General features: G+C 46.0%; 2 protein-coding genes and 1 pseudogene across 2 annotated transcripts; 2 read left to right on the top strand and 1 right to left on the bottom strand.

Moving 5' to 3' along the window:
* Positions 1–4,191: 4,191 nt before the first annotated feature.
* On the top strand, positions 4,192–10,161 carry LOC120642004 (probable sulfate transporter 3.3). Its single transcript, XM_039918373.1, has 12 exons — positions 4,192–4,788; positions 5,156–5,204; positions 5,316–5,695; positions 5,807–5,872; positions 7,551–7,664; positions 7,766–7,882; positions 8,198–8,324; positions 8,429–8,715; positions 8,835–9,025; positions 9,130–9,209; positions 9,533–9,609; positions 9,705–10,161. Exons 1-12 carry the CDS (start codon positions 4,426–4,428, stop codon positions 9,852–9,854), a joined length of 2,001 nt encoding a protein of 666 aa, XP_039774307.1. The 5' UTR covers positions 4,192–4,425; the 3' UTR covers positions 9,855–10,161.
* Positions 10,045–14,370, bottom strand: LOC120642005 (annotated as a pseudogene).
* Positions 14,371–25,651: 11,281 nt separating this feature from the next.
* Positions 25,652–27,375, top strand: LOC120642003 (peroxidase 2-like). Its single transcript, XM_039918372.1, has 3 exons — positions 25,652–25,923; positions 26,333–26,524; positions 26,622–27,375. Exons 1-3 carry the CDS (start codon positions 25,714–25,716, stop codon positions 27,180–27,182), a joined length of 963 nt encoding a protein of 320 aa, XP_039774306.1. The 5' UTR covers positions 25,652–25,713; the 3' UTR covers positions 27,183–27,375.
* The last annotated feature ends 34 nt before the right edge of the window (positions 27,376–27,409 follow it).

Below are 27,409 nucleotides of genomic sequence, written 5' to 3'. Positions count from 1 at the left end.
TTTCCAGTGACCCCTACCCAGTTGCCTTTCTCTGTCTCCCGTCTGCCCCTCCATGGCTGCCCTGGAGGCTGGAGCTAAAACTCGGAGGAAGAAAGCTGTCGCAGGGCTCACAACTGGGCCTGATTTTTAGCTAGAACCCACACATGCCAAAGACCAAAGCCCAATACTCCTTTCACCTGAGCACTAGGAGCCAGCACCCACAGCTAGTGCCTTGCGGAGCAACCAGCACCCACAGCCAGCGGAGCCTGCGGAGGAGTGGAGCAGCCCTAGCGGCGGTGGCGGCGGGCGTGCGGCGAGCCGATGAGGGACAGCATGGCCGCGTGGGCGCCGCAGGTCGCAGCGCAGGTGCTGGCCTGCTGGGCCGCTGTCCACTCAGACGCTGAATCCTCATGGAGGGAGAGGAGGATCAATTGCAAGGCCTAGCTGGGGCTGGGCATGGCTATGGCACGGCGCCGACGCCGGCGTCGGCAAGAGCATCATCCGAATAATTTAGGCACATAAACTCTTATACTTGGCATATCTTGCTGTCAATATTGGGAAATCATCTGAACAATTTAGGCTAAATCTCGATGCTAAACAGGCTATATAATTTGGATATGAAAGCTATTTAGTTCATTGTTGCTAATTTTGTTTCCCATGTTGCTTTGATTCCTGTAATTTCATTTACCTCAGCGTGCGAATATCAAATGTATGCATAGTTGTAAGAACTAAAAATTTATTCTTCAAATTTAAGGTAACATTCTAAAACTTAGCTTGTAATTTGTAAAATTGCAATGTGTGAATGCGCTAATGTGGTGTGAATATGTGTGCTTCTACATTTGATTTAGTGTCTTGCTAAAAGCCGCCCCACCTATAATATTTTTCTGGCTCCGCCACTGCCTGCCTCATCTCTTGTGAACCAGATGGCAGCAAAGGCGAGAAAGGAAATAAAGGCACCCTGATAGGCGGCGACTCGTGAGCAAAATCTGTGGCCCTATCTTCATTCTTCAACCTTGGCGCCCCCGGCTCTACTCCGAAAGGCGAGACGTCGACCCCGCAAGTGGCAGCGGAGGAATCTGTGGCTCACCTCACCGCCTTCAATATAATTGTTTCTCCGGGGATCGGAGAGGAAGGCCAAACCGCGCTGCTGTTCCTGCGCACCCAGCACAGTCGCCGCACCTGCTGTTCCCGCCGCTTACACTGAGAGCTAAGCGCCTAAGCCTCTCTGTGACTGTGAGGCTGCCACTACTTAGGCCCCGTTTGGTAGGGCTTTGGCTCTTCCAAAAACAGCTCCGGCTCTGGCTCCTCAGATGGAGCGGCTTTTCTGGTGGAGTTGGAGCCGTTTTAGAAAATATTTGGCAAAACAGCTTCACTTGTTAGATTGATGTGTAAGCCGCGTGAAGCCACGATTTCATGACTTCACCTTGCCTGTGTAAGCCGCCGACGGCTTCAGAACCGGCTTCACACGTGAAGCCAGTCCTGAAACAAACGTTTGGGAGAGCTTCACCTGAAGCCGCTCGTGAAGCCGCCGGTAAAGCCCTCCCAAACGGGGCCTTAGCTTAGCTCGGAGGTGGTGGTACCACACCTCGAGCTATCGCCGACTCCCATGCATGGTAGACAGTAGCCACAAACAGTGACGCGCATTTGCAGAGCAACACGGCCAAATGAATTATCAAAAAAGAAATGCCAAGTGCCAACATGTTTCTGCTTCCGTGGTACCATGCCGCACGATTGAGAAGAACATGTATATAATCTGTTCTTTCTTTTCTTTTCTATATCCTTAAAGAAGACACGTCTACATGCTTGGAAAACGAGCAGGGAATTATTAAAGCTAGCGCAATTAATGGAGAATCTTTCCCAGCCGCTGCAGACGCGATGGACTCACACTCACTGATCTCCAAAGCGAAACCTTTTTGCGCAAAAGGCAGCTCGACGTCCGTTTCTACATTTCTATCCATTAGCCCTTCTCTCATCATCTGTGGTTTATCTCCTTCGTTCCCCTAGTGTTTATCTCATATCCTCGCCATCTTCTTCAACCCCTGGGTGCGATGGGACCCCAGAATCCGGTGGACGGAGGCCGCGCGCGCGGTCATGCCCATCCGGCCGCCCCACCACCAGTTGGGAGTTGGCAGTCCACCACCCACGCGCTCACACAGTGCAGAGAGCGCTCTCGCCTAAAGCTCGCCATACATGTACTGGTGTATATTCGAATCCACTCCATCCGTCACTTTTCTGTTTTCTGGAAAAAGGAATCTTGCAAAAAGAATGACAGCTACTCGATCAATGTCTTCACCAAATGGCAATATGACATACGAACACATGTACATCGAAAATGCATGGTACTCAAATATTCTCACAGCATTATTTGGTCCTAGGGTAGTGGTGGTAAGTTTTTTTTTGTTGGTTGCGACAGGAAGATCGTAGAATTTAAGGCAAACACAACAATGACATGTCGTAACTCGTAACAAGTGTTGTCTGTTAAGTCGTTCAACCATTGCACTGAATTATTGAAGCTATATATGAGGCGGCCGGTCTAGATATAAGGCAACGCCATGCATTATCCTAGCTCTAAGATTGATTTATTTTTTTAAAAAAAAAAGTGTATTGAATGAACCATATATATCATGACACTTCCAATCTAACCTGACTACAACCAACATGTGTCCGACACTTTGTAAGGACTAGTCATGCCGAGTTTGAAACTAAAAAGGCTGAACGAAGCCTGAAATGACTTATCTAGCTAGGTTGGTGTCCACTTTTTAGCCTTTCTTAGCATGGTTTGTCAATACTTTTACAGCCATTTCTTAAAGATGATCGTGCATGTTTCCTGAGCATCTCCAAGAGCTCTTGTATCTCGAGTGAGTTAGCTAAAAAAAAAAGGAAAGCAAAAAACATCATCCAACAGAAACTCTATCTACCTCGTCTTCTATCCTCGTTTTCTATCCAAGAGGTACCGCTGGGCATCTTTGCCTAGCACTAAACGCTAGTCATTCCTTTTTGGATTTTGGAGAAGCTGTTGGATTTCATCCCTTTTTCGCAAGCTATTTTGTTTTACATAATCGCTATATCAGAATTTTAGCTATTCATAGATACAAGAGCTCTTGGAGATGCTCTATTTCAACTACTAGTCCCCTTTTATCTCATCAATCTAACAAAGTTTTGCCAAAATAATTTTTTACTATTATTTTTTAACTATAGGCCCATAGTTATTAAGAAAATATTACAAGAGTACTTTAGATCATTAGATGCATCCATAAGTATCATTATTCTCACGAATAGTTCTACATATTCTTGTTATATGCATGTATTGGAGATCGAAGTTCTGAAATGTTCCCAAAGAACTATGCATATCCTCTTTTGAGCAACAACTTGACGAATCTCAGTTTTTATGGCCTGTACATGCATGGCAATGTTCAGCGGCATGTATGTATGTAGTTTGACCCTTTGGCACACCCCCCTAGACAGCATGTCAGCATACGTATAGCATGCCAAGCGTGAAATTCTCCCATTCTCTGTGCCATAGCCCAAACTAGTTAGGCCTCTAGAGCGTGTGCAGCACTATAGAATTTAGATTATCAAAAATACGCGGTCTAGAAGATAGAAATTCAAAACCAGCGGCATTTGCTATTAATAGGACCTATGATATATAACATGAAATGGATTATTTGCATAAAAAATAAGAGAATTTTTACAATAATTGAAAAAAATGAGAGCTGTCCAACTGATAGAATCGTACGCTGATCAAGGTAGGAAGTACCTAGACTAAAGTACTTGTGGTACAAAGATGTGGAACCAAGTACCAAAAAGAGTGGGATCAAATACTAATTTAATTTAATTTTCATAGATCAACGGCCAGAAAAAATTCAAGAGAATAAGTACCTGAAAATACCTCTGGCACTTTACAATCATTGTAACAGAGCTCAAAAAATAAAATTGGATTATATATTAAAGTATCTTCATGATAAATCATTTTGTGCATGCATTTTAATTATATGCTGCAAATGTTGCACATATATTTATTGCTGAATGTGTCCCTATTTTCCATATATGAGATCATGCAATTGTGATGTTAAAGCAATGCAAGCAAAAAGTGGTGCAGGAGGGGTTGTTTCTCTGTCACAAGGATGGTGGTATCAAATCTAAGGATTCCATCCAGGAGGAGAACTGCCAATTTAGATGGATGTACCTGTGCGGCTGTGCCTCGCTCGCTTTGTCTAATTATTGAACACCAAACCTGCCCCCTTGTGTCGCGTTTGATTCTCTTCTCTCCCTTTCTTCCCTAGTTGCGTACCGCTTTTCTTCTTTTGCAGCTGATCGATATAGCCTCACTCCTTATCTTACTTCTTGGAGGAGTCGCACACCAAGGCCCATCTAAAGCTCCTTGCTCTTGTCACTTGTAAGCAAGCACCAGCCACCTTGCTTCTCTCTCTCACACGCACACACATCATGGTGGGCATGAGAGGTGCCTACGGTGGTGGTGGTTACAGCAATGGCAATGAGAGCCGACCGCTTGGAGCGGCGGCGGCGGCTCCAATGACGACGTCGACGGAGATCGCGTCGATGGCGGTGCACAAGGTGGCGCCGCCTCCGCCGCAGAGCACGGCGAGCAAGATGAAGGCGAGGGTGAAGGAGACCTTCTTCCCCGACGATCCGTTCCGAGGGTTCAAGGGGCAGCCGCTGGGGACGCAGTGGCTGATGGCGGTCAAGTACCTGTTCCCCATCCTCGACTGGTTGCCCGGCTACTCCTTGTCGCTGTTCAAGTCCGACCTCATCTCCGGCCTCACCATTGCCAGCCTCGCCATCCCTCAGGCACGCATCTGCTAGCTTATTCCATGCGTCTGCGTGACTGCGTCTCCTCCTTAATTACTTCTCTGCATTATTGTTCTTCCCATCAAAATCGATTCTTTTCCCCCCTCTCTCTTGAATCATCACTTCGTTTCACTTGACACGCACAAGATTGTGGTTCCTTCTGTGGATGATCCTGCTGTTGCTGTTTCACACGGTCAATATAATGAAGCTTACACGTTTCATCATCTGGATTTGGAATTAAGCTTGTTTATTTGGAGGAAATTTAAACACCACTACTAGTTAATGCGTGAGCCAACTGTATTCTTGCTGTAGAGTATTAATTAATCAATTACTTGCTGCTGCATGCATCGTTAATTGTTGGGTGCAGGGTATCAGCTACGCGAAGCTGGCAAGCTTGCCTCCCATAATCGGCCTGTGTACGTGCTACCCAATTGATCTCTGCTAATTCAATGTAATTTGGTCAGTTTAATTTGACCTGGATTTTGAATTCGAACTCTCTACTGTGTCGTGTGTGTATATATACGCAGATTCGAGCTTCGTGCCGCCGATGGTGTACGCGGTGCTGGGGAGCTCGCGCGACCTGGCGGTGGGCCCGGTGTCGATCGCGTCGCTGGTGATGGGCTCGATGCTGCGCGACGCCGTGAGCCCCTCCGGCGAGCCGCTGCTGTTCCTGCAGCTGGCCTTCACCTCCACCCTGTTCGCCGGCGTGGTGCAGGCCTCCCTCGGCATCCTCCGGCTGGGGTTCATCATCGACTTCCTGTCGAGGGCGACGCTGGTGGGGTTCATGGCCGGCGCCGCCATCATCGTGTCGCTGCAGCAGCTCAAGGCGCTGCTGGGCATCACCCACTTCACCACCCAGATGGGGCTCGTCCCCGTCATGGCCTCCGTCTTCCACCACACCAAGGAGGTATACGTACGAGTACAATACAAGCCAGCGCGCGTATATATGTACACGCATGCAAAGGTGTGCTAATTATTTGTTGTTGTATGTGTCTCCATCCATGCATGGTCGTCGCAGTGGTCGTGGCAGACGATTCTCATGGGCGTGTGCTTCCTGGTGTTCCTGCTCGCGGCCAGGCATGTGGTACGTAAACATACGCGGCCCATCTCTTCGTCTTAGCTTGTCGTGTACCTCCCGTTGACTCCTGTCGTCTACTGGTATCGTATCTATGCGTGTACGTGACTACGTGGCGCTGCTCGCCGCCGTTTGTGTCGTGTACTCGTCTGATAGCTAGAGCTAACAGCTACAGCTTGAGGCTTGAGCCGTGCTAGCTAGATGCCTAGATTCTCTTCACGGCCGGTATGGTACCCCATGGCATGCATCTGGGAACAATGGGTAGTGCCAGCCAGGGCCAGGGGCCTGTCCAGGAAGATAAATAATGCATGCAATTGCCAATTTGCCAATGCTGAAATGCATGCTGGTGAATTAGTCATGGACGAAATGATCGGTCTGCATCGGCCCGACGGCGCATGGAAGGATCTGCATGTCATTTTGCAGCTTTGGTCCACGGAATCTTGCTGCTGGGTCCTACCAGCAGCAGATGCATTTGTATGGTAAAGAAAATTCATAACTTTGCGTTCAGAACCAGGAAAGTGAGTGGAGATTCTCAGCTGGTGGGCCCTTGTAGCTGAGAGAACCCGTTTGGTTGGAGCAGAGGAGTTGTCGTGCTGTTGGTGGACCCATACTCTGCTAATAATAGAGCCTCATGACGCCGGTAAACCAAACATATATATTTTTTCCGAGAACTTGCCATTTCACGGTAAACCAAATATCTTTTTGATGACCGAAGAATTGATCCTGCTTTGCTGGAATTATTAATAGAGCCCACAGGTAGCTGAATATAGAATTAGGTGCATGTTGTCAGGAGGAGGCAGGCCCCCCCAAAAATCTAGTGCTCTGCCCTTTGCTAGAGGCTAGTTTTGTGCCTCTCAAGGCCACATTGATTTGTCATTGCTATTGACTATACTCCATGATTAATTGGTCCCTCCCTGCATTCCGACATACTGTGCCTGGATACAACAATGTGAAGTTGGACTGGATACGTGCAGAACGTTGTTTCGAACAACGTTCTGCACGTATCCAGTCCAACTTATAATGTGTGAAAGCGAAAGGCCGGGCGGTTGAGATGGCTAGCCCGGCCTGGTAGCGTCGCGCTCCCAGCAGGTCCTGAGTTCGAATCTCATCAGAAGCGAATTTCAGGCTGCTGGGAGAAAAAAAAACCCCTCTCACTGTGCTCGCCGCAAGGCTTGGCCCTCTCGGGCATTGGCCAGGGTTCGGGGGGTTTCTCTACCCGGTTAGGCTTCCTCTTAATAAAAAAACGGTGGGGTACGTTTCACACCCCCGGGTAGAGTTTTTTTTTATAATGTGTGAAAATGTGCTACAAATATGTTTATCCAAAATTTAACGCAAAAGGGCTTTCACATTACTCAGGTTTTAAGGGCATGTTTGGTTTGAGCTTGCCGTTTGCTGCCTGGGCCAGGCAGCACCTTCAGGCCGTCGATTTCATCAGCCTGGGGTTCAGATTGCTGCCTGGGAGCAGCTGCCTGGCTCAGGCCTCCAACCAAACAAGCCCTAACTGCTAAATATCCTTTCTGCAAGCTTCGAACTTTGTTAGGGAATATGCACAGGTGACATCGCTGCCTGTTGGCTGTTCTGAAATGACTGTCGTGTCAGATAAAAGTTCATTTCAGGATCACAATTAAAAAATTTTGATCAATACATCTGCCGTAATACATATTCTCCCTATTGTCGCTGCATGCAGAGCATGAGATGGCCAAAACTTTTCTGGGTTTCAGCATGCGCGCCCCTGGCATCTGTCATCATCTCCACCCTGCTCGTTTTCCTCTTCAAAGCTCAGAATCATGGCATAAGCATTGTAAGGGCAAAAAAAAAAGAGCGAAAAGGATTTTGTTTCCTTTCTACTTAAGTTTGCAACTATCTGACAATCAAGATATTTCTGAATCTTTTCCATCGCAGATTGGCCAGCTCAAGTGTGGTCTGAACCGCCCCTCATGGGACAAGCTACTCTTTGACCCCACATATTTAGGCCTAACCATGAAGACTGGCCTTATCACCGGGATCCTCTCCCTTACGGTATGATTCCATAATGTTGTTTTTTTTAAGAAAGTTGCAGGAGCACTGCATTGTCATTTAAGAGGAGAGGAGCAGTAACAAAGTTCTACAAGTCCAATATTACATAAAACATAAAAACACTCGGTTCCGAAATCCGCAGACTAGTCAAGAAAAATAACATAAGTAAACAAGGATAGCTCTGGTCCTCCACAGGCCAACCTTCTAACTTGAACTTCCGTCTTGATTTCGTGCATGACATCTGTTGTTTCAAATGTTGGATCTAAATATTACTGTTCCACTACTAATGCGATGCTCGATTTTATTTCACCACACCAGGAAGGAATTGCAGTTGGTAGAACATTTGCTTCCCTGAAGGACTACCAAGTAGATGGAAACAAAGAGATGATGGCTATAGGGTTGATGAACGTTGTGGGCTCATGTACATCCTGCTATGTAACAACAGGTACAGTTTTTGGGCCCAAATAATTTCCAATATTTGCTTATATATACTCCTCGCGAAGTCCTAACTGTGATGGTCACTAGCTTAATCCTCTTACTTTTGAACAGGAGCATTCTCCCGCTCTGCTGTAAACCACAATGCCGGCTGCAAGACTGCCATGTCGAATGTGGTCATGGCACTAACTGTGATGGTTACACTGCTGTTCCTGATGCCATTGTTCGTTTACACGCCAAACGTTGTCCTTGGAGCAATCATCATCGCTGCCGTCATCGGCCTGATCGACTTCCCTGCTGTATACCAAATCTGGAGGATGGACAAGATGGATTTTCTCGTGTGTGTTTGTGCATTCGCCGGCGTCATCTTCATCTCGGTCCAAGAAGGCCTTGCAATAGCGGTAAACTACACATTGTTCTTGGCATTTGGGAACCCTAGTTCCTAATTATATTGTTCGAGTCTGCTGCCGTTTAAATTGCTCTGTAGTTAATAGTTGCACCTTTTCCCCCAAATGTTCAGGTTGGCCTTTCGGTATTTAGGGTATTAATGCAAATCACAAGACCAAAGATGACAGTTCAAGGGAAAATTATGGGAACTGATATTTACCGGGACCTGCATCAGTACAAGGAGGCTCAAAGAGTTCCTGGGATCTTAATCTTGGCAATTGAAGCACCGATAAACTTCGCTAACTCCAACTACCTTAACGAAAGGTATATACAACTTTACAATCTATTGTGTATTCTAGCATTTCGTTTACATATGACAAACATGGTGAACTATTTGACAAATATCTATCTGATATTTCCATTTGCAGGATTAAAAGATGGATAGAGGAAGAAAATTCCACGCAGAACAAACAAACTGAACTCCATGTTGTAATCTTGGATCTGTCAGGTCTGTGAATAAGATTAAAAAAACTCACTAGACTATCTGGAATGTTCGCTGAAATTCTTTTTTGAATTTTTTTTCTTTATTTTTCAAAAAGGACAACAACTATATATAGTTCTGTATTAGCTTGTCGTCACGCGAAAAATCTGATTAACTAGTTGCCAAGTGCTAGCTACCAAACAGTAATTTAAGTTAGTTCCCTACTGAAAGAAAGAAAATGTAAGGGCTGTAATGTTTTGGAAATCATGTCCAAATCAGTTGCCTCTTATTCGTAATAATTTATTATTTGAAGTTCCATTCACTAACATAAAATACAAATTATTTTTCAGCTGTTCCTGCAATTGACACAAGTGGCATTGCGTTCCTCATTGACATAAAGAAATCAATAGAGAAACGTGATCTGGAAGTATGCTCATCAGATCTGAAAGTTCAATTTCTCTCACACAAGATGCAAGCAAATTTGTACGGCGAAGTAACTTCTTTTTTTATTATTCCTTGCAGCTTGTTCTAGTGAATCCAACCGGAGAGGTCATGGAGAAAATACAGCGAGCAAATGTTGCTCAAAACCATTTCAGGTCGGATTGCCTGTATTTGACCACTGGGGAGGCAGTTACTTCACTTTCTGCACTTGCCAAGATGACAAAGCCCTAGAGTGGTACTGAATTATCATTGAGCTCATCCAATGATCCATTTCGGAATTGCACTGCTAAAGTTGTTAGTGCAAGATTTTCCATTACAGAAAGTAGTGCCTCCATCAAAGTATTTCATAATATGTTTGTATGTAATTTTCACAATTCTTCAGATCAATGTGGGGTGTAAATTTAGCGCTGGAATGTGATGAAGAATTGAGAATATGTACATTCATGGATACCCGTCATTAGCTGTCTACATGAGAAAAATATGACAGCAAAATATTAGTGCTTACATAATTTTTCTGTTGCAGTGTTAAGTACTGCTATATGTTTTAACAGTGTAGGTTATAGCTGAATTTGTTTACTAGTAAATTCTTTGTTCTACATCGACCAACTATGCAGATGCACATGGGTGTACGGCAACCAGTTTGCAATATTTTTTTAGGTGGTCGGCTGTACTACACTGCCGAGCAGGTATAATGTATTGATAGAGAAGATCAGAAGAACCGGATTGCAACATGGCACTCAAAACTGACGAATAAGAAGCAGAATCATCTTGGAATTTCGGATGATTGAATGAACTCTTTCTCCAAGCTGTATAGTCTAGTTCCTTCACTGCCTTTGTTTCCATTGTACGATTGATTTTTTGTAGTAACATTCTGAGTCACACTTTTGATATGAGAATTGTGGACTTTTGAGTTTTGCACATCTTCAAGTGCTGTCTCCACTTGCCTCATTGTAGGCCTGTCTACACCTTTTAAGCTTAAGCATGCCTCCGCAAGCTTTGCAACCACCTCGGCATCTGTGGTCCCTCCCTCTTCGACAATTTGTAAATCTAGAATATCTGACAAGCGATTGTCTCTTATCAACGACACAAAGTATGATGCTAGGCTCATGCTTTCTGTTGACTGAGAAGAGAAAACGGGTGTGATCCTCGTTAACAGTTCTGCTAATATGACACCAAAGCTATAAACATCGCTCTTCTCCGTGAGTCGACTAGTGTAATAGTATTCAGGATCAAGGTAGCCATGAGTTCCCTGTATAGCTGTATGTACTCCTGTCTCATCTATCGATATTGACCTTGAAGCTCCAAAATCTGAAACCTTTGCTATTGAAGTATCAGTAAGTAGTATATTTGCAGATTTGATATCTCTATGGAAGACTGATATTGAAGCAGCACAGTGTAGGTATGCAATTGCCCTTGCAGTTTCCAATGCAATTCGTAGTCTATCTTTCCATGACAAAGAATTTTCACTTTGTCCATGAAGATGATATGACAAAGTTCCATTTGATATAAACTCATATACCAGTAAAGGAACTTCTGTCTCGAGGCAACAACCGAAGAGCTTCACCACATTTCTATGATTAGTCTGTGAAAGTATAACAACCTCATTAATGAACTGATTAATTTCACTTTGAACCACAATTTTAGACTTCTTGATGGCCACGACATGTTGATCAGATAATATGCCTTTGTAGACTGTGCCATGGCCTCCACCACCAATGATAAGATTCTGATCAAATTTGTTGGTTGCTTGGTCTAGTTCCTCCAAGCTGAAAATCTTTGTCCTTTCAGCTATATCTTTATTTGACGATATTAATTGTTGGAGAAGCAATCCATGATTTTTCTTGAAAAACTTTTGTCTCAACTTTTTGACCCTTCGTTGCTTGAACTTATTGGCGATTTTGGCAACACCCAGAACAGAAAACAGTAGGCCAAAACCAGCACTTATCGCTATTATTGTAATTAAACCTGCAGAAACCAGCTCAAATTTTCAACACACTTGGATTGCACCATGGCAGAAGTGTTCAAGGGATTTACTTTTGTGTCGGACATGAGGTTTTGCTTCCTAAAGACATTGCATTCTTGTACATGTTTTCATTTTTTTTCCTTTTTTGACATTAGTTTTATCTAGATGGTAAATGATACTCCCTCCGATTAAATACACTAGAACAAGGCTTTGACTGATTACTCGATTGGTACATAATCATAGCTAGTGACATAATCATACATATACTTGTAATTCAAATGGCGTACACTACAATGGCACCAAAAGAAACTGATTGCGAAACTGAAAAAAATGTGCGTGGGAGATTATACGCATATCACTTATTTACCTGGAAGGCTGCTGATGTTTTTCTTTGATGAGCACCGGTATGTCCCTGGCAAATTGATACAGGTTCCATGGCATGGGTAAAGATCTGGATGCTGGCACTCGTCGATATCTGTAAAGGTGTAAAGTAACTGAGATCAAAAGGACGAGGATTTCAGGAAAACGTTGAGTGCTCCAATGGCAACTCCGATCGATCGTGTTGGTTGTCGCTCGTCGGGAAGAGACAGGATTCATATCAGTGCAGTGGTTTACCAAGATGACATTTGTTGTTATAGTCGGAGCTACACGATAAGCAAAAAGTTTCCTAAAACTGCCATAAAGCCCCTAAGAATGCAGGTAGGGGTGGTAAGAGGGCTTAATTTTTAGCCTAGATAATCTAAGAGCCAGCTCCAAAAGATTCAGACTCTAATCTTATACAATTTGAGTTAAAAATATTGCTAAGTTGGATTGTGAAAAGAGCATTAGACCATGATCCGTTCCGTTACCACTCTCTACATGCAGGTCCACGAATGCGTGTCGGAGCATCTCCAGAAATAGTCCCTATATCAGGCCCCTATTTTCTTAAGTAGAGGCTGGGTCTAACTTTCTAGAGCTATGATTTTGTGTTTAACTCCAGCAATAGTCCTTGTAGCTCCTTCTTTTACTATAACAAATGGGACCCACACGTCAGTGTCTATTTTCTTTTCTTTCATGACAAGTGGGACCTTCCCGCGCGCGCTCTCTCTCTCTCCCGCTCCTTTCTTCCTCCTCTTTCCCTCTACCCTGCTCGATCCAATCCTAGGATGGGGGCGGCACAGAGGACGGCGAGTTCGGGCGGCAGGCGGCCCATGGGGCGGCACGGCACGGCTCGGGGCGGCGGGCATGTGCGGTCGCGCGGAGGAGGAGGGGCGGCGGTGGCAGCAGAAGCAGCGGGCGCGCAGGCATGTGTGGATGCGGCGGCGGCGGTGGCCGGTGCGCGCACGCACGCGCGGATGCGGCGGCAGCGGCCGGCCCAATGCCAGGCACGCGCGGATGCGGCGGCCGGCGCGTGCGGAGGCATGTGCGAAGGCGGCGGCGGCGGGCAGCGCGCATGCACAAGCAAGCTCGGAGGCAAGGGCAGTGACCGGAGCACGCGCTTGGAGGGAGGAAGAGAGGCAGTTGGATGTGGCCCACAGATGTGAGACTCCCTATAGACCCCCGGGTCTAGAGGTGGAGGGGGAGATTTGGAGGCCTCCTCATTTTAGGCGTCCAAATAAAGGACTGTTAAAGTTGGTTTTTTGGACTCCACCCTCTAAATTTGTAGTAGGAGCCGTAATAGGGGTCTGCTAGAGTTGCTCTCAGGCGTGTTGATTAAATACAAGGAAGAAAAAAGTGAATTTAGTCGGGAGTACCTTGGCATCCATTGGTGATGTAAGGATTGCCCTCGAATCCTTCGGAACAATTGCACCGTGCCCTCCCGAAATTACTTCCATAAACGCGCGGCGCCATGAAGTATGATGCTATTCGGGCTTAGGCATCTGCCGCTATCGCCATCCAATCCCCACCGGAACATATCCCGGTCACGGTTCGAATCCAGCCACCACTCCAGCACCGTCGGAATCACCTCCGTGTCGATGGTTCTCTGTCGATCGCCGAAGTAGTCCAGCTGCAGAAAGGGATCCCTTTCTGCTGAACCATTCCTGGTCAGCGATGAACAGCGCTGCGAGTCCGACTCCGGACGCTGGGATCGTGCTGCGAGTCTCGACAGTCATTTCGCTAATGAGCTGGACCCTGTACGACGGGAGGCCCAAGGCGATGGGCGTCTGGCAGCAGCCGATGCCGGAGCACGAGGTGTCGCCCGCCTCGAAGTCGTCTGCGCAGAGCGCTGCGCAGACGCTGACGTAGCTGGTGGCCGAATCGGAGGCGGCGTCCGGGTCGAATCGGAGGCGGCGTCCGGGTCGACGACGAGGCTGGCGAGGAGGTTGCACCCCATGGCCGCGAACCGGTTGTGCCTGGTCGACACGACCAGGCGCCGCCCCGTGGCCATCAGGTCCGCGGACCACGAGGCGTTGAGCTGTATGAAGGTCGGGAGCTGGAATCCCAGCATCTTGCTGTGGACACGGAGCGTGCCCTCCGGCAGAGAGATGCCGAATACCTCCACGCCGTCGCCCACCAGGAGCTTCGGTCGCCGGCCCGGCGTCTCCTCGCATGTGAGATTGAAGCCTTCACGGAAGCAGCCGGGGCGGGTGCCGAACGGGTAGGGGACGGTGATGTTGCCGCAGGTCTCCGGGCACCCGGGCAACGCCACTGGAGCTGCCGCCGACACTGCTGTTGTCAGTATGAACAGCAGGAACGCTAGCACACTGATCATTGCTTCTGTGGAACGGGTAGAGGAGAACAACATCATCTTGCGATGCGGGATGCTGCTCGTGGGTTTCAGGTAGTAATGTAGTGTGAGCTAGCAGTCTTTGGCAAGAAGAAAATGCCCTTTAAAAATGTTTCTTGTTAGAAAACTCGCCGCGCCGTATGGAACGGGGCTGAGAGTCGTCGTGACGCGATGGCTAGCTGCAAAACGCGTGCAATCATTCAAAGTTCTAAAGGCGACGACTTGCTGCAGTCAATCTGTCGACGCGTCGCGCCACATTAGTTGTCGAACTGTGATGGGTCAAAACTGACCGTGATGCACCGAAATCTGATACTTCTTCGGGGAGACTGATGCCGAAGCGGCACAACTACATTATGCAATTGCCCTTGCTGTTTCCAATGCAATCCTATCTCCTATCTCCTACTCCGTCGGGGATTAATTAATCGCGCGGCTCCTCCTCCACAGCAGAGCAGGCTCCAATCCATGATTTGAGAGGAGGGCCAAGTTGGATTTGGGCCGCCAAATTTGGTTGATCCAGGCTGCTGCCGAGAGACCGAGCTGGGCTGTATTCTCCGGTCGTCGTCCGTTGTTGGCCCGGCCCTGTACTATCTGCGGTTGGGCTGCATCGGGGAGTTTCGGGTTTGGCCCAGCTTAGTAAGTCGGCGTGCGTGGGCTGTGGGCACACCGTCCGTCCGCTGGCCTTGCTGTGCTGACGCGGAGAGCGCGAGCGAGTGATGCACTTCACTGTATTCGCTCGTGGCCGGTGCTGGAGTGACGTGAGAGAAAAATACTATTGACTGGTTGGTGGTTGGAGGCTGGTGTTGAAGTGATGTGAGAGAAAAACATTGTTGACTGATTGGTGGTTGGAGACTGGTGCTGGAGCGGTACGAGAAGAAAACACTGATGCTGTCACTTGGCCCGTCGCACACTCGCACGCACAGTGACTGGACTGGCGCGTTTTTTCCAGAACCTGGTGCGCCGCACCGACGACCGCTCCATTTACTCCCACGATGCACGATGCCGCGACGCATTTGCATTTTGGCCGGCCAGTGGCTCGCTCCGGTGAGCATGCTCTGCTCTGGTCCAGTGGTGGAGTGGCCTCTTGTCGCTAGATGTCAAAAGGATTCGTGGAAAATGCACGACTCCCACTGTAGAGCAATCGAGCAGAGCACACCAACCCAATTCCTACAGCGGGGGCCGGGGAGTATCCACATACCACGGATACGCATAACGGTCTGACTGACAGTATCGGGCTATCATATTTAGGCTTCTTTTGCTGCTCTGTAGGTAACGGTCTTGTAACAGCCCGTGGGCCGTGTTGGGCCGGATCGAATGTGCCATACTGTAGCAAAAATTACTGTAGTATCACGGATAATGTAGCTGCGGCACAGTACTTTCTAGTTGAGTCACCCGCTTAGAAACATAATCCTGGGAAGGCAGTAACTCTGGTTCGAACCTTTTGCGCGAAACGAGGATGAAAGCACAAGAAAATTATTTAGCAGGTGTGTTTTACTCAACGTGCAGAGTAGATCTTAATCGTTATCCCGGACTGGATCGTTACAGGGGTATCAGAGCCAAACTCTCGCGGTTTCACGCCACATACGGGCAGAAGTGCGCGTACATGAGCACGTGTGCGCGTGGGGACACGGATGCCACCGACATGTGGACGGACACACATGGACTGCTGCTAGTGAACCCACGGACGTGACACATGGGATCGTTAGTACTAGACGTATGAGATGTGGCCAAGAGAGGAGATGCTGCTCCTTTTGTCCCATATGGGTAAGCTGGTTCGATGTCTCGACGAGGACGTCGAGTCCTCAACGGGGGATGATTGTAACAGCCCGTGGGCCGTGTTGGGCCGGACCGAATGTGCCACACTGTAGCAAAATACTTCCTAGTTTAGTCACATACCGGAAACGTAACGAGAGACGGATTGCTTAAAACCTAGTTTAGTCACATACCGGAAACGTAACGAGAGACGGATTGCTTAAAACCCTGAGCCTAGTAACTCCAGTTCGAACATTTTGCGCGAAGCGAGGACGAAAGTGCAAGAGAGTTATTTAGCAGGTGTATTTTACTCAACATGTAGAATATGTCTTAACCGTTATCCCGGGCCGGATCGTTACAGGTCTGATGACATGCCATGGTGTATTGGTGTCTGGATAATTTGAGTTCCAGAAGGACAGATGATGCCAATCTTCATTCGTCAACTGATAATGCATTTGCTTATCCGATCCCCTTCAAATTTGGGTGTGTCAGTGTGTGTTATCCAGATAGGTAGTGCACGATGCAATGTGGTCTGCTTAGGTAAATCTGAGCCTCATCCTGATTGGAATCAGTAGTTTTTACCGCCCTTCCAGCTGATGTGTCGGCATGGCGTGTTGCCGCCCTATCTCGCGCGCACAGCTACTGCAGGGGCCTCACGGCAGCTCAGGTGAACTCCTCTGCACTGATCCAATTTTTATCCAGAGTTTCACCATCGCTACCTAGCTTAACAGAGACTTGTGAAGACAGTGCACGGCAGGCAAAAAGCAGTCAGACGTGCGCACAAGAAAAGGGGTGCAGGGCAGAAAAGAGTCAGACTAGCTTCCAAGCGATTTGACCGCCGTGCTCTTCCTGCAACTTGCACGCAGAAATCAGACCTCTCTCTCATAGTCACAGAATCAATCACTCGCCACTGCCGGCCGAACATAAACCAGCTTAACGCCGGAGCATGTCGTGATCGTGCGCCACTGGCAGGCGCTTCGGACCTTCGGTCGTCGTTGCAATGGCGGAGCTCGCCTCGTGTTCTTTACTCAGTGTTTGCCTCCGTGAGGTTGCAGTATTCTAGTAGAGGTCTAGAGCAAAAGGTTTGGCAAGTGCATGTGCCAAACGCCGCCGTGATCGGTGCGAGGATAGTTACGTTGGACTTTTCAGCCGCCTAGTCCAAATTTATATTCATCAGACGATCGAATGCTTTTACATGATTCGATTCAGAATTCCTTACATGATTTGATTCAGTTTTTAGGGGTCACTATTTGAATATTACAATTAACATGTGGATAATGTACCCCGCAAAATGCATGAGCAATATGATCCTAATGGGAAGATATAAAACAATGTGATTATATTGCTAGGTTAAGCATAGGTGACGTTGTCTTATTGAGTTCGAATCCAAGTGGCTACCACATTTTCTTTCTCTCCAAGCGAGTGCTAAAGCTCGCAGTTTAATTCGTCTTTTCAAAGATATAAAATTCTGGTTAAAAAGGATGGAATTCGGTGAGAAGTGAGAAATATAAATAGCCTTGTGTACATCTACAGACAGTTTAAAAAGTTAATCTGTACTCCCTCCATACCCCAAAAATCTAACGTTTAGGACAGCGACACGGTCTCCAAAACACAACTTTGACTTCTTATTTCTCTAAAAATATTTATCAAAAAGTGATATATGTATACTTTCATAAAAGTATTTTTCAAGACAAATCTATTCATATAATTTTTACATTTTCAAACTCAATAACTTGAGAGTTATTCATGATTTATATTCTCAAGATTTGACTCAAACCTTGTCCTAAACGTTATGGAGGGAGTACTAGATATTCATATCACGTAGGAATACCTAGGCACCTAGTTGTCAGCGCTCCAACGAAAGTAGAACAAGTTCGAACTGTCATTCACTGCCAAATTAAGATCAACCCGGCTTCAGAATCCACATAGTTTATTGCAGAAGTGACAACAAAGGAAAGAAACGGGCATAAGGTCACACCAAGTTTGGGAGATCCGCAACGACGATGTATCGATCAGCATGCATGGGCCGCGAAAAGTAAGAGTAAGAGCTAGCACGCCTCCGTTTCTTCGCTTGGAGTGTATCAACAGCATGCTTATTGCTTAGTAATAATCCTAGCACTCTGCTTAAAGCAAACATGCTCCACGCCTAATTTGCTGACCCGGGTCATGCCGCTTACGACCAGCCGCGCCGCTATTCACACCTGAGCTTAAAGACTAAACGGGGATCTGGGTCATAGTTATTGCCTGATTGGTGGTTGCAAAGTCGTATGCTATGCACTGAAGCTCCACTAGCTGAGGGAGCCTGTCCCACATTTTGGCAGTAGCTTTGAAATTCATGTCCGGGCCTGGAGTAAAGAAACGCAACTGGGAGGATCTCGCTTGATCCCGGCTCCAAAATAACAAGTAGCAAAAATGTTATGGGAACACTGGTATCAGGCAACTGTTCGTGGAACATTTTCTAAATTCTTTTTTAGGTAGGGAAACACATTTTTAGGGAAACTTGATCATGTTTGGATTGAATTGTATTTTAGAGCGGCAAATTTGCATTAGTACCTGCATCGCGCACACTGAGCAGGGGTGCAAACAGGTGACCCTTAGGTACGGTGCACCTCCAACCCTCTTTAGTTCAAAATTTTGTACTACTTTTTCAAGGATAAAAAAAAGTAGTACAAAATTTTGAACTACAAAATATTAGAGGTGCACCTAAGGGTTATCCATTTGCACCCCTAACACTGAGCTTATCTAGCAGACACCCTTGCAATATCTTTTTGTTGGGATGATGATCTGTGAATTTAAACAGTAAGCTCATTAAATGAATGAATAGTAAAGTGATAAGATAAACTAATGAAAGAAAATCAAAGCACAGGAACGAACGTTCCCGTGTCGTCCTGATCAGGGACGGCAACCGACCCAACTATGTTGATCAGGGACGGCAACCGACCCAACTATGTCGGTTCCTCCCGGTGTGCAACGGGTATAAATAAAGGGGTGAGAACCCCGTTCAAGGTACTGATCGTCTGGACGTTGCCAACACTGGGGAAATCACACAACTTACACATACACACACACTAAGAACACACAAACAGAGAGGCAAGTGATGGGAGGCCCTAGTGACCAAGGTATGTGCATCTCATGACATTCTTGTGGTTCCTTTTGATCTAGAGATCCTAGAATATCTAACAATGGCATCAAGAGCTAGGTTAGCTTCAAATTGGAACCCTCTGTCATGAAGTTTTGCGCCCAAATCTTGCAACCCGAAGCCCCAAAGACCCCCAAAAATTCTCCACTGCCCAAACCCTAACCCTAAGATCTAAAGAAGAGGCCGGGGGCTTACCTAAAGGGCCTACATGGCCACTGTCGTCGCCATGGTTGTCGCCATGGCCATCGCTAACGGCGAGCGCGCGCCCAGGACCCCGAACCGGCCGGCGCCGACCCCTCGCGCGCTCCATGAAGCCGAGGTGGCCGGCCGCCCGCCGGATCTGAAGACCGCCGCCGTCGCCACTCCAGATCGGGGGCGTGGCCGGCGGGTGCCTTAGGGCACCGACGAGCCGTGCTCGACAGAGTTGCGCACCGGCCACGGCCACACGCACCTCTGGCGAGCAAAGCTCGGCGGCGCCTCCACCCCCTCCGGCGCGCGCCGCTTCGCCGACGCCGTCACCGTCTCGCTCGCCCGGAGCCGCCGTCGGGTGAGAAGAGAGAGAAGGGGAGGGAGAAAATAAGTTAGGGTTTGGAGGGGGGGCTCGACTGAGCCGCCTTTTATGTGGCGGGGGAGAAGCGCTGGCCGTCAGATTTGATCCGATGGCTGGCGCACGTCGGCCGCAAACGGGCCGTGGTAGGCCGGGCGGGGGGAAGGCGGCGGCTAAATGGGCCAGGCCAAAATCGGCCCAGAAAAATGATCTATTAATATTTTTCTTGAAAATAAGAAATAGATATTGGGATGCATAGTAATGGGCTAAAAGAGCTTTTGGGCTAGAATAATACTGAAATTTAGGTTATAAATATTGTTTTATCATTAAGCATTATGATTATAAATGTTATTTCATGTTTAAATTTTAAAGATACTTTGTTATGTTTTAGCAAATAATGATTAGAATAATAAATAGACTTATTATGTAATGAAATTTTCTTATGTCCATTTAATTTTTATAATACTTACATTAGTTTTATTACTTGAAGTTATCATTTTATGTGTTATAATTTATTTCCGCTGCAAATAATTACTCGGACTAAGTGTGACATATAATTATCATTCTGGCCAAAGCTGATTGACACTTATTTAATCATAAAATTTTATTAATTCAAATCAATTCTGGCCAAAGCTAATTTGATTGAATTAATAAAAGAAGATTATAAAATTCAATAAAGTGTGGTTTGTATTTATTATTCTGGCCAAAGCTGATTAATAAATACTTATTCACAAAATTTTATTGCTTTTATTCATTTCTGGCCAAAGCTGATTTGAATTTGATCAATAAAAGAAGATGCTCACATAAGTTATTGATTCTCTCTTATGCAGCGTCTCAAATTGCCGGTATCTTAGGCAATATTGAGCAGCTTAATGGAAGCAATTATGCTTCATGGAAGAAGAAGCTGGAGATCACTCTAGCTCTGCTGGATATTGATTTTGCCCTCCATAATGATGCTCTAGTTGAGCCTAAACTAGAAAATAAAAATTATGAAGCTCTTAAGAAGGAATATGATGAAGCAAAGGCAAAAATGAGATATTTCAAATCGAAAATGCCTTATGATCATCAGAAGCTCTATCATTGACACAATAAGGGTTGCAATCTCAGATACTCAGACTGCCAGAGAATATCTTGCTAAGATTGAGAAGCAATTTAAGGGCTCCTCTAAAGCTTATGCCACCACCCTTATCAAAAGGTTGGTTGGAGAAAGATATGACGCCACTGGAAGTCTGAGGGAGCATATAGTGAAGAAATGTCACATGGCTTCGAAGCTTAAGTCAATGGAGATGGAAATCTCAGATGGTTTTCTTGTCCATTTTATCATGTCATCACTACCCCAGGAGTTTTCCCCTTTTGTGATCAACTATAATTCTATGAAAATAAAGTGGGGTATTGATGAGTTAATTGCCATGTGCGTGCAAGAAGAAGAAAGGTTTAAGGCATAAAGAATTAATCATGCTAATCAATTCAAGCATTCTGAAAAGAAAAGTTATAAGAAATTTAAGAAGGAATACTTGAAGCCTAAACCTGGTCAATTAAAAGAAAAGGGGCGATCTTCTAAGCAAGGCCAGCAGAATAAGCCAGCAGGTGGCTCCAGTGCAGAGGATAAAGGAAAAGATCCCAAAGGGTGTCATTTTTGTGGAAAAAGTGGACACCGCCAGAAGGACTGCATTGGCTTTATGAGATGGCTCAATAAGAAAGATACTGATGTTATAACTTTTGTTGATGAATCTCTGTATATTGATTATGCCACCGATTCTTGGTGGATTGACTTAGGTGCAACAATTCATGTTGCAAACTCTTTACAGGGATTCACTACGAGGAGGACCCTAAGAAGAGGGGAAAGAAGAATTAGAGTTGCTAATGGAGTTGAAGCCGAAGTCAAGGCCATTGGAGACTGCACTCTTATTCTTCATACTGGCTTTAGACTTCAGCTAAATGACGTTCTTTATGTACCCTCTATGAAATGAAACTTAGTTTCTATTTCATGTTTGGATGATGGTAGTTATCGTTGTACTTTTGGAGACCATAGATGTATAATTATGTGTGGTAATAAAAATATTGGTCTCGCCGTTAGACGGGAACAACTTTATAGAATATCCTTATGTGACACCACTTATCATGTTGATTCCTCCTCAAATGCAAACGTCAGTACCAAACGAAAATATGATAATAATGAGACTTCTTCAAAATTATGACACTGTCGCTTAGGCCATATTTCGAGGGGGAGAATTGAGCGTCTCATTAAAGAAAATATCCTCCATCCTTTGGATTTCTCGGATGCAAATGTTGAACATTGCATTGATTGCATCAAAGAAAAATATGCAAAAAAAAATCAAGAAAGGTGCAAATCGAAGTACGGGAGTTTTGGAAATAATCCACACAGATATTTGTGGTCCTTTTAATGTAAAATCAGTGGGTGGTTTTGATTCTTTCATCACATTCACCGATGATTACTCCCGCTATGGATATATTTATCCAATCAAAGAAAGATCCGAGGCATTAGATAAATTCAAAATTTTCAAAGCAGAAGTTGAGAATCAACATGATCGGAAGATAAAAACTGTAAGGTCTGATCGTGGTGGTGAATACTATGGAAGGCATACACCTTATGGCCAAACTCCTAGACCTTTTGCAAGGTTTTTGGAGGAAAATGGCATAAAAGCCCAGTACTCTGCACCGGGCGAACCTCAGCAAAAGGGAGTGGCGGAAAGGCGTAATCGCACTCTAATGAATATGGTACGAAGTATGTTGAGTCACTCCACTTTGCCTGTGAATTTGTGGATGGAAGCTCTAAAGACAGCTGCACACATTCTCAATAGAGTTCCCAACAAATCAGTTCTTAAGACGCCTTTTGAATTATGGACTGGGAAGAAACCAACTATAAATTATTTACATGTGTGGGGCTGCCCTGCTGAAGCTCGAGTTTTCAATCCAAATATGGGAAAGTTAGACCCCAAGACAATCAGTTGTCATTTTATTGGTTATCCTGATAAGTCGAAGGCATATCGGTTTTATTGCCCAAATCAGTTTACTAAGTTTGTTGAAACAAGACACGCTGTGTTTTTGGAAGATGAAGTGATCAGGGGGAGCATGACTCCTAGGGAAATTAATTTAGAAGAGAAACGGGAATATGTCCCAATACCTATGATTCAGGATCCTATTTTCACTGTGCATACTGATGTTGCACCTCAAGTCCAAAGGACTATTGATACAACACCTGTTGAATCTCCTGCAACTACTTCAAGTATTGCACCTAATGATGAGCCTAATGAGCATGTTCAACAGCCTCCAGTTGTAATGAATGAGCAAAATAATGAGCAACCACTCAGAAGGTCACAACGAGAGAGAAGATCAGCTATTCCTAGTGATTATGTCACTTATATGAGTGAAGATATGAATGAGCTAATGTTGGACGATAATCCCACGTCATTTAAGGAGACCATGAATAATGAACATTCATCTAAATGGCTTGATGCTATGAAAGATGAAATGGAATTTAGGAATGCTAATGAAGTATGGGACTTAGTAGAAATCCCTAAAGGAGCCAAAATTGTAGGCTGCAAATGGGTCTACAAAACTAAACGTGACTCCAAAGGTAACATCGAAAGGTTCAAAGCAAGACTCGTGGCAAAAGGTTTTACACAGAGAGAAGGCATTGATTACAATGAAACATTCTCCCCTGTTTCTTCTAAAGACTCATTCAAAATTGTTACGGCACTTGTGGCTCATTATGATTTGGAGTTGCATCAAATGGATGTTAAAACAGCATTCCTGAATGGTGATTTGTATGAGGATGTATACATGTCTCAACCTGAGGGTTTTGTTGTGGAAGGAAAGGAACATTTGGGATGTCGATTGAAGAAATCTATTTATGGTCTGAAACAAGCGTCAAGACAATGGTACCTAAAGTTTGATCAAATTACCAGAGAATTTGGTTTTGAAGAAAATAAAAGGGATAACTGCATTTATGTTAAGTTCAAGGGGAGTAAATTCATCTTCTTGATCTTATATGTGGATGATATACTCTTGGCCAGCAGTGATAAGAATCTATTGCTGGAAACAAAGAGGTTCCTTACCTCTAAGTTTGAGATGAAAGATCTCGGTGAAGCCACTTATGTTCTGGGCATAGAAATTCACCGAAATAGATCCAAAGGGATCTTGGGGCTATCTCAGAAGACATATATAGAAAAGATGCTGAAAAAGTACAATATACATAAGTGTTCAGCCTCGCCTGCTCCTATAGTTAAAGGCGATAAGTTTGAAAAATTTCAATGTCCAAAGAATGAGTATGAAGCTGCGCAGATGAAGTCAATACCATATGCTTTTGCAGTCGGAAGCATAATGTATGCACAAGTGTGCACTCGCCCTGATTTGGTATTCGTGATCGGGATGCTTGGCAGATTTCAGTCAAATCCAGGACCAGAACACTGGAAATTAGTCAAAAAGACCTTTCGCTATTTGCAAGGCACTAAAGATCTCATGCTCACATATAAGAAGCCTGATAGCCTTGAAGTCATAGGTTACTCAGATGCTGATTTTGCGGGATGAGTTGACACTAAGAAATCCACATCAGGTTATATCTTCACACTCGCAGGAGGAGCTATATCGTGGAAAAGCTCCAAACAAAGTGTTACTGCATCGTCGACAATGTAGGCTGAGTATGTGGCATGTTATGAGGCTACTGGGCAAGCAATATGGCTGAAGAATTTTATCCCGGGACTTAGAGTGGTTGACAGCATTTCAAAGCCACTCACGTTATACTGCGATAATCAACCAGCAGTAATCTATTCGAGTAACAACAAGTCAATGAGTGGAGCCAAGCACATTGACATTAAGTACCATGTTGTGAAAGAAAGGATCCAGGATCAGACAATAAGTATTAAATATATAAACACTAAGTCTATGTTGGCGGATCCACTCACAAAGGGCCTACCACCCAGTGTATTCAAAGATCACGTTACCGATATGGGTCTGTTAGATAAGCCCTTGATTCTGGATTAGTTGGGACCAATGTGACATCGTCTCCCCATAATCCTAATGTGGACTTCCTCTGAGATCGTTCAGGAACTATAGTCACTTAGTTCAGTAGTACTTAATTGACTATTGTAACTTAGTGTCTTGGTGTACTGTCTGTCAAAGAGTGAGTATGTAAGTTTGTATAAGTCTGATGTAATAAGTTCATGGAGCTCCTAAGTTAAAGAAGTTTGTTTCGAAATAAAGTGGTATGTTATAGTCACTGGGTTCAGTGGTGCATTTTGTTAACCATTGTAATCTTTTTGTCTTGATATACTATTTCATTGAGAAATAAACTTATAAGTTTAAGCCCTACGATCAAGGGGGAGAATGTTGGGATGATGATCTGTGAGTTTAAACAGTAAGCTCATTAAATGAATGAACAGTAAAGTGATAAGATAAACTAATGAAAGGAAATCAAAGCCCGTGCCGTCCTGATCAGGGACGGCAACCGACCCAACTATGTCGGTTCCTCCCGGTGTGCAATGGGTATAAATAATGGGGTGAGAACCCCGTTCAAGGTACTGATCGCCTAGACGTTGCCAACACCGGGGAAATCACACTAAGAACACACACACACTAAGAACACACACAGAGGCAAGTGATGGGAGGCCCTAGTGACCAAGGTATGTGCATCTCATGACATTCTTGTGGTTCCTTTTGATCTAGAGATCCTAGAATATCTAACATTTTTTTCTTCAAAGATCATGCAGTTCTAATCCTACGCGTGTCCCCCCATTTCTTACTTTCTGGCTGTACACCACTAAAAGTTAAACAATGTCCAAGCTGTAGATGGCATCAGATAACATGCATGCTTGAGATACTAGAAGTGCTGTAAAGAACTAGCATGCTGACACCGCAATGCCTATAAATACCAGGGGCGCATGGAGCTATCTTTGCAGCCGCAGCACGCACTGGTCACTCAAGTCGCAATCCCTGCTGTGCCTTAGCGAGCTCTAGCTATCAGCAATGGCGTCCAGGCAATCCCTCGCTTGCTGCACCATGGCCCTGCTGTTCGCCGCGGCTGCTGTCTCAGCGCAGCTCTCCACCGATTTCTACGACGAGACATGCCCCGACGCGCTCGACATCATCGAGTCCGCCGTGAGAGCTGCCGTCTCCAAGGAGTCCCGCATGGGGGCGTCCCTGCTCCGCCTCCATTTCCACGACTGCTTTGTCAATGCAAGTGCCATTAGCCACCTCTTAATTTTCTTCGGCCTTTCATTTTTTTCCTTTATCTGAAACTCCAGCATAACGATGTTGGTTTTTTTTCCTAAGAAACTCCTCGGCAAAAAGCCAAAAACTAGCAACTTGAAATCCGTCTGGAAATCAAGTCAAAATTAGCAAGATTAAGTTAGAATCTTCCACTGCTTGTACATGGAGAATAGATGCGTAACATGCAGAGTGTGTGGGACAGTGTGGTGCTGTACAGTCAGTTCAGTAAAAAAAAAAGTGGCGCACGCGCACTCTGAGCAATGCTTGAATTTTCAAACAAGTCTTTGTCATTTCTAGCAGATCGGTTAGTCTCTCTGAGTACAATCATGGAGTGCCTTTTCGTGGACTAACCGCTGACTGCAAATGAACTTTACAGGGCTGTGACGGGTCAGTGCTGCTCGACGACGCCCCGGGCTTCACCGGCGAGAAGACCGCGCAGCCGAACAAGAACTCGCTCCGCGGGTTCGAAGTGGTTGACGACATCAAGGCGCAGCTCGAGGACGCCTGCAAGCAGACGGTCTCCTGCGCCGACATCCTCGCCGTGGCCGCCCGCGATTCCGTCGTCGCCGTAAGCATCGCACGCGCAATCATTCAGATCATGATCAGTCGGTTATCTCTGCAATTACATGCGTGGTTTCAAGCTAAGCTTACTGCCACCTCTGCAGCTTGGCGGGCCGACCTGGGACGTCGAGCTCGGCCGTCGGGACGGGACGACGGCGAGCCTTGACGACGCGAACAACGACCTCCCGGCGCCGACCTTGGACCTCGGCGACCTGATCAAGGCCTTCTCCAAGAAGGGCCTGAGCGCGACGGACATGATCGCGCTGTCGGGCGGGCACACCATCGGGCAGGCGCGGTGCGTCAACTTCCGCGGCCGCCTCTACAACGAGACCACCAGCCTGGACGCGTCGCTGGCGTCGTCGCTGAAGCCGCGGTGCCCGAGCGCCACCGGCAGCGGCGACGACAACACCTCGCCGCTGGACCCGTCCACGTCCTACGTCTTCGACAACTTCTACTACAAGAACCTGCTGCGCAACAAGGGCCTGCTGCACTCGGACCAGCAGCTGTTCAATGGCGGCTCCGCGGACGCGCAGACCAAGGCCTACGCGTCCGACATGGCCGGGTTCTTCGACGACTTCCGCGACGCCATGGTGAAGATGGGCGGCATCGGCGTCGTCACTGGATCCGGCGGGCAGGTCAGGGTCAACTGCCGGAAGGCGAACTGAAGCAACAGCAGAGGATGATGTATCAGTTACTGTGGTGGCTGGTGACAGACCTAGTAGTGCCATGGAGTGATCAGTGCGTGTAGTGTGTTGTGGTCCGCAGAAATGTTCCTTCTATCGTGTTGTAGTCTGCTTCGAACGGTTGTAGCACTACCTTACCGAAATAACATGAAGGAATAAATACAGCTTGGGATCATGGATGCTTATTTGTGCTCTAAATTTCATCAGAT

Source organism: Panicum virgatum, chromosome 7K, assembly GCF_016808335.1.
Source record: "Panicum virgatum strain AP13 chromosome 7K, P.virgatum_v5, whole genome shotgun sequence".
NCBI lineage: Eukaryota > Viridiplantae > Streptophyta > Magnoliopsida > Poales > Poaceae > Panicum > Panicum virgatum.
The sequence above is the reverse complement of the archived record's forward strand: the minus strand, read 5'-3'. Positions and strand labels throughout refer to the sequence as shown.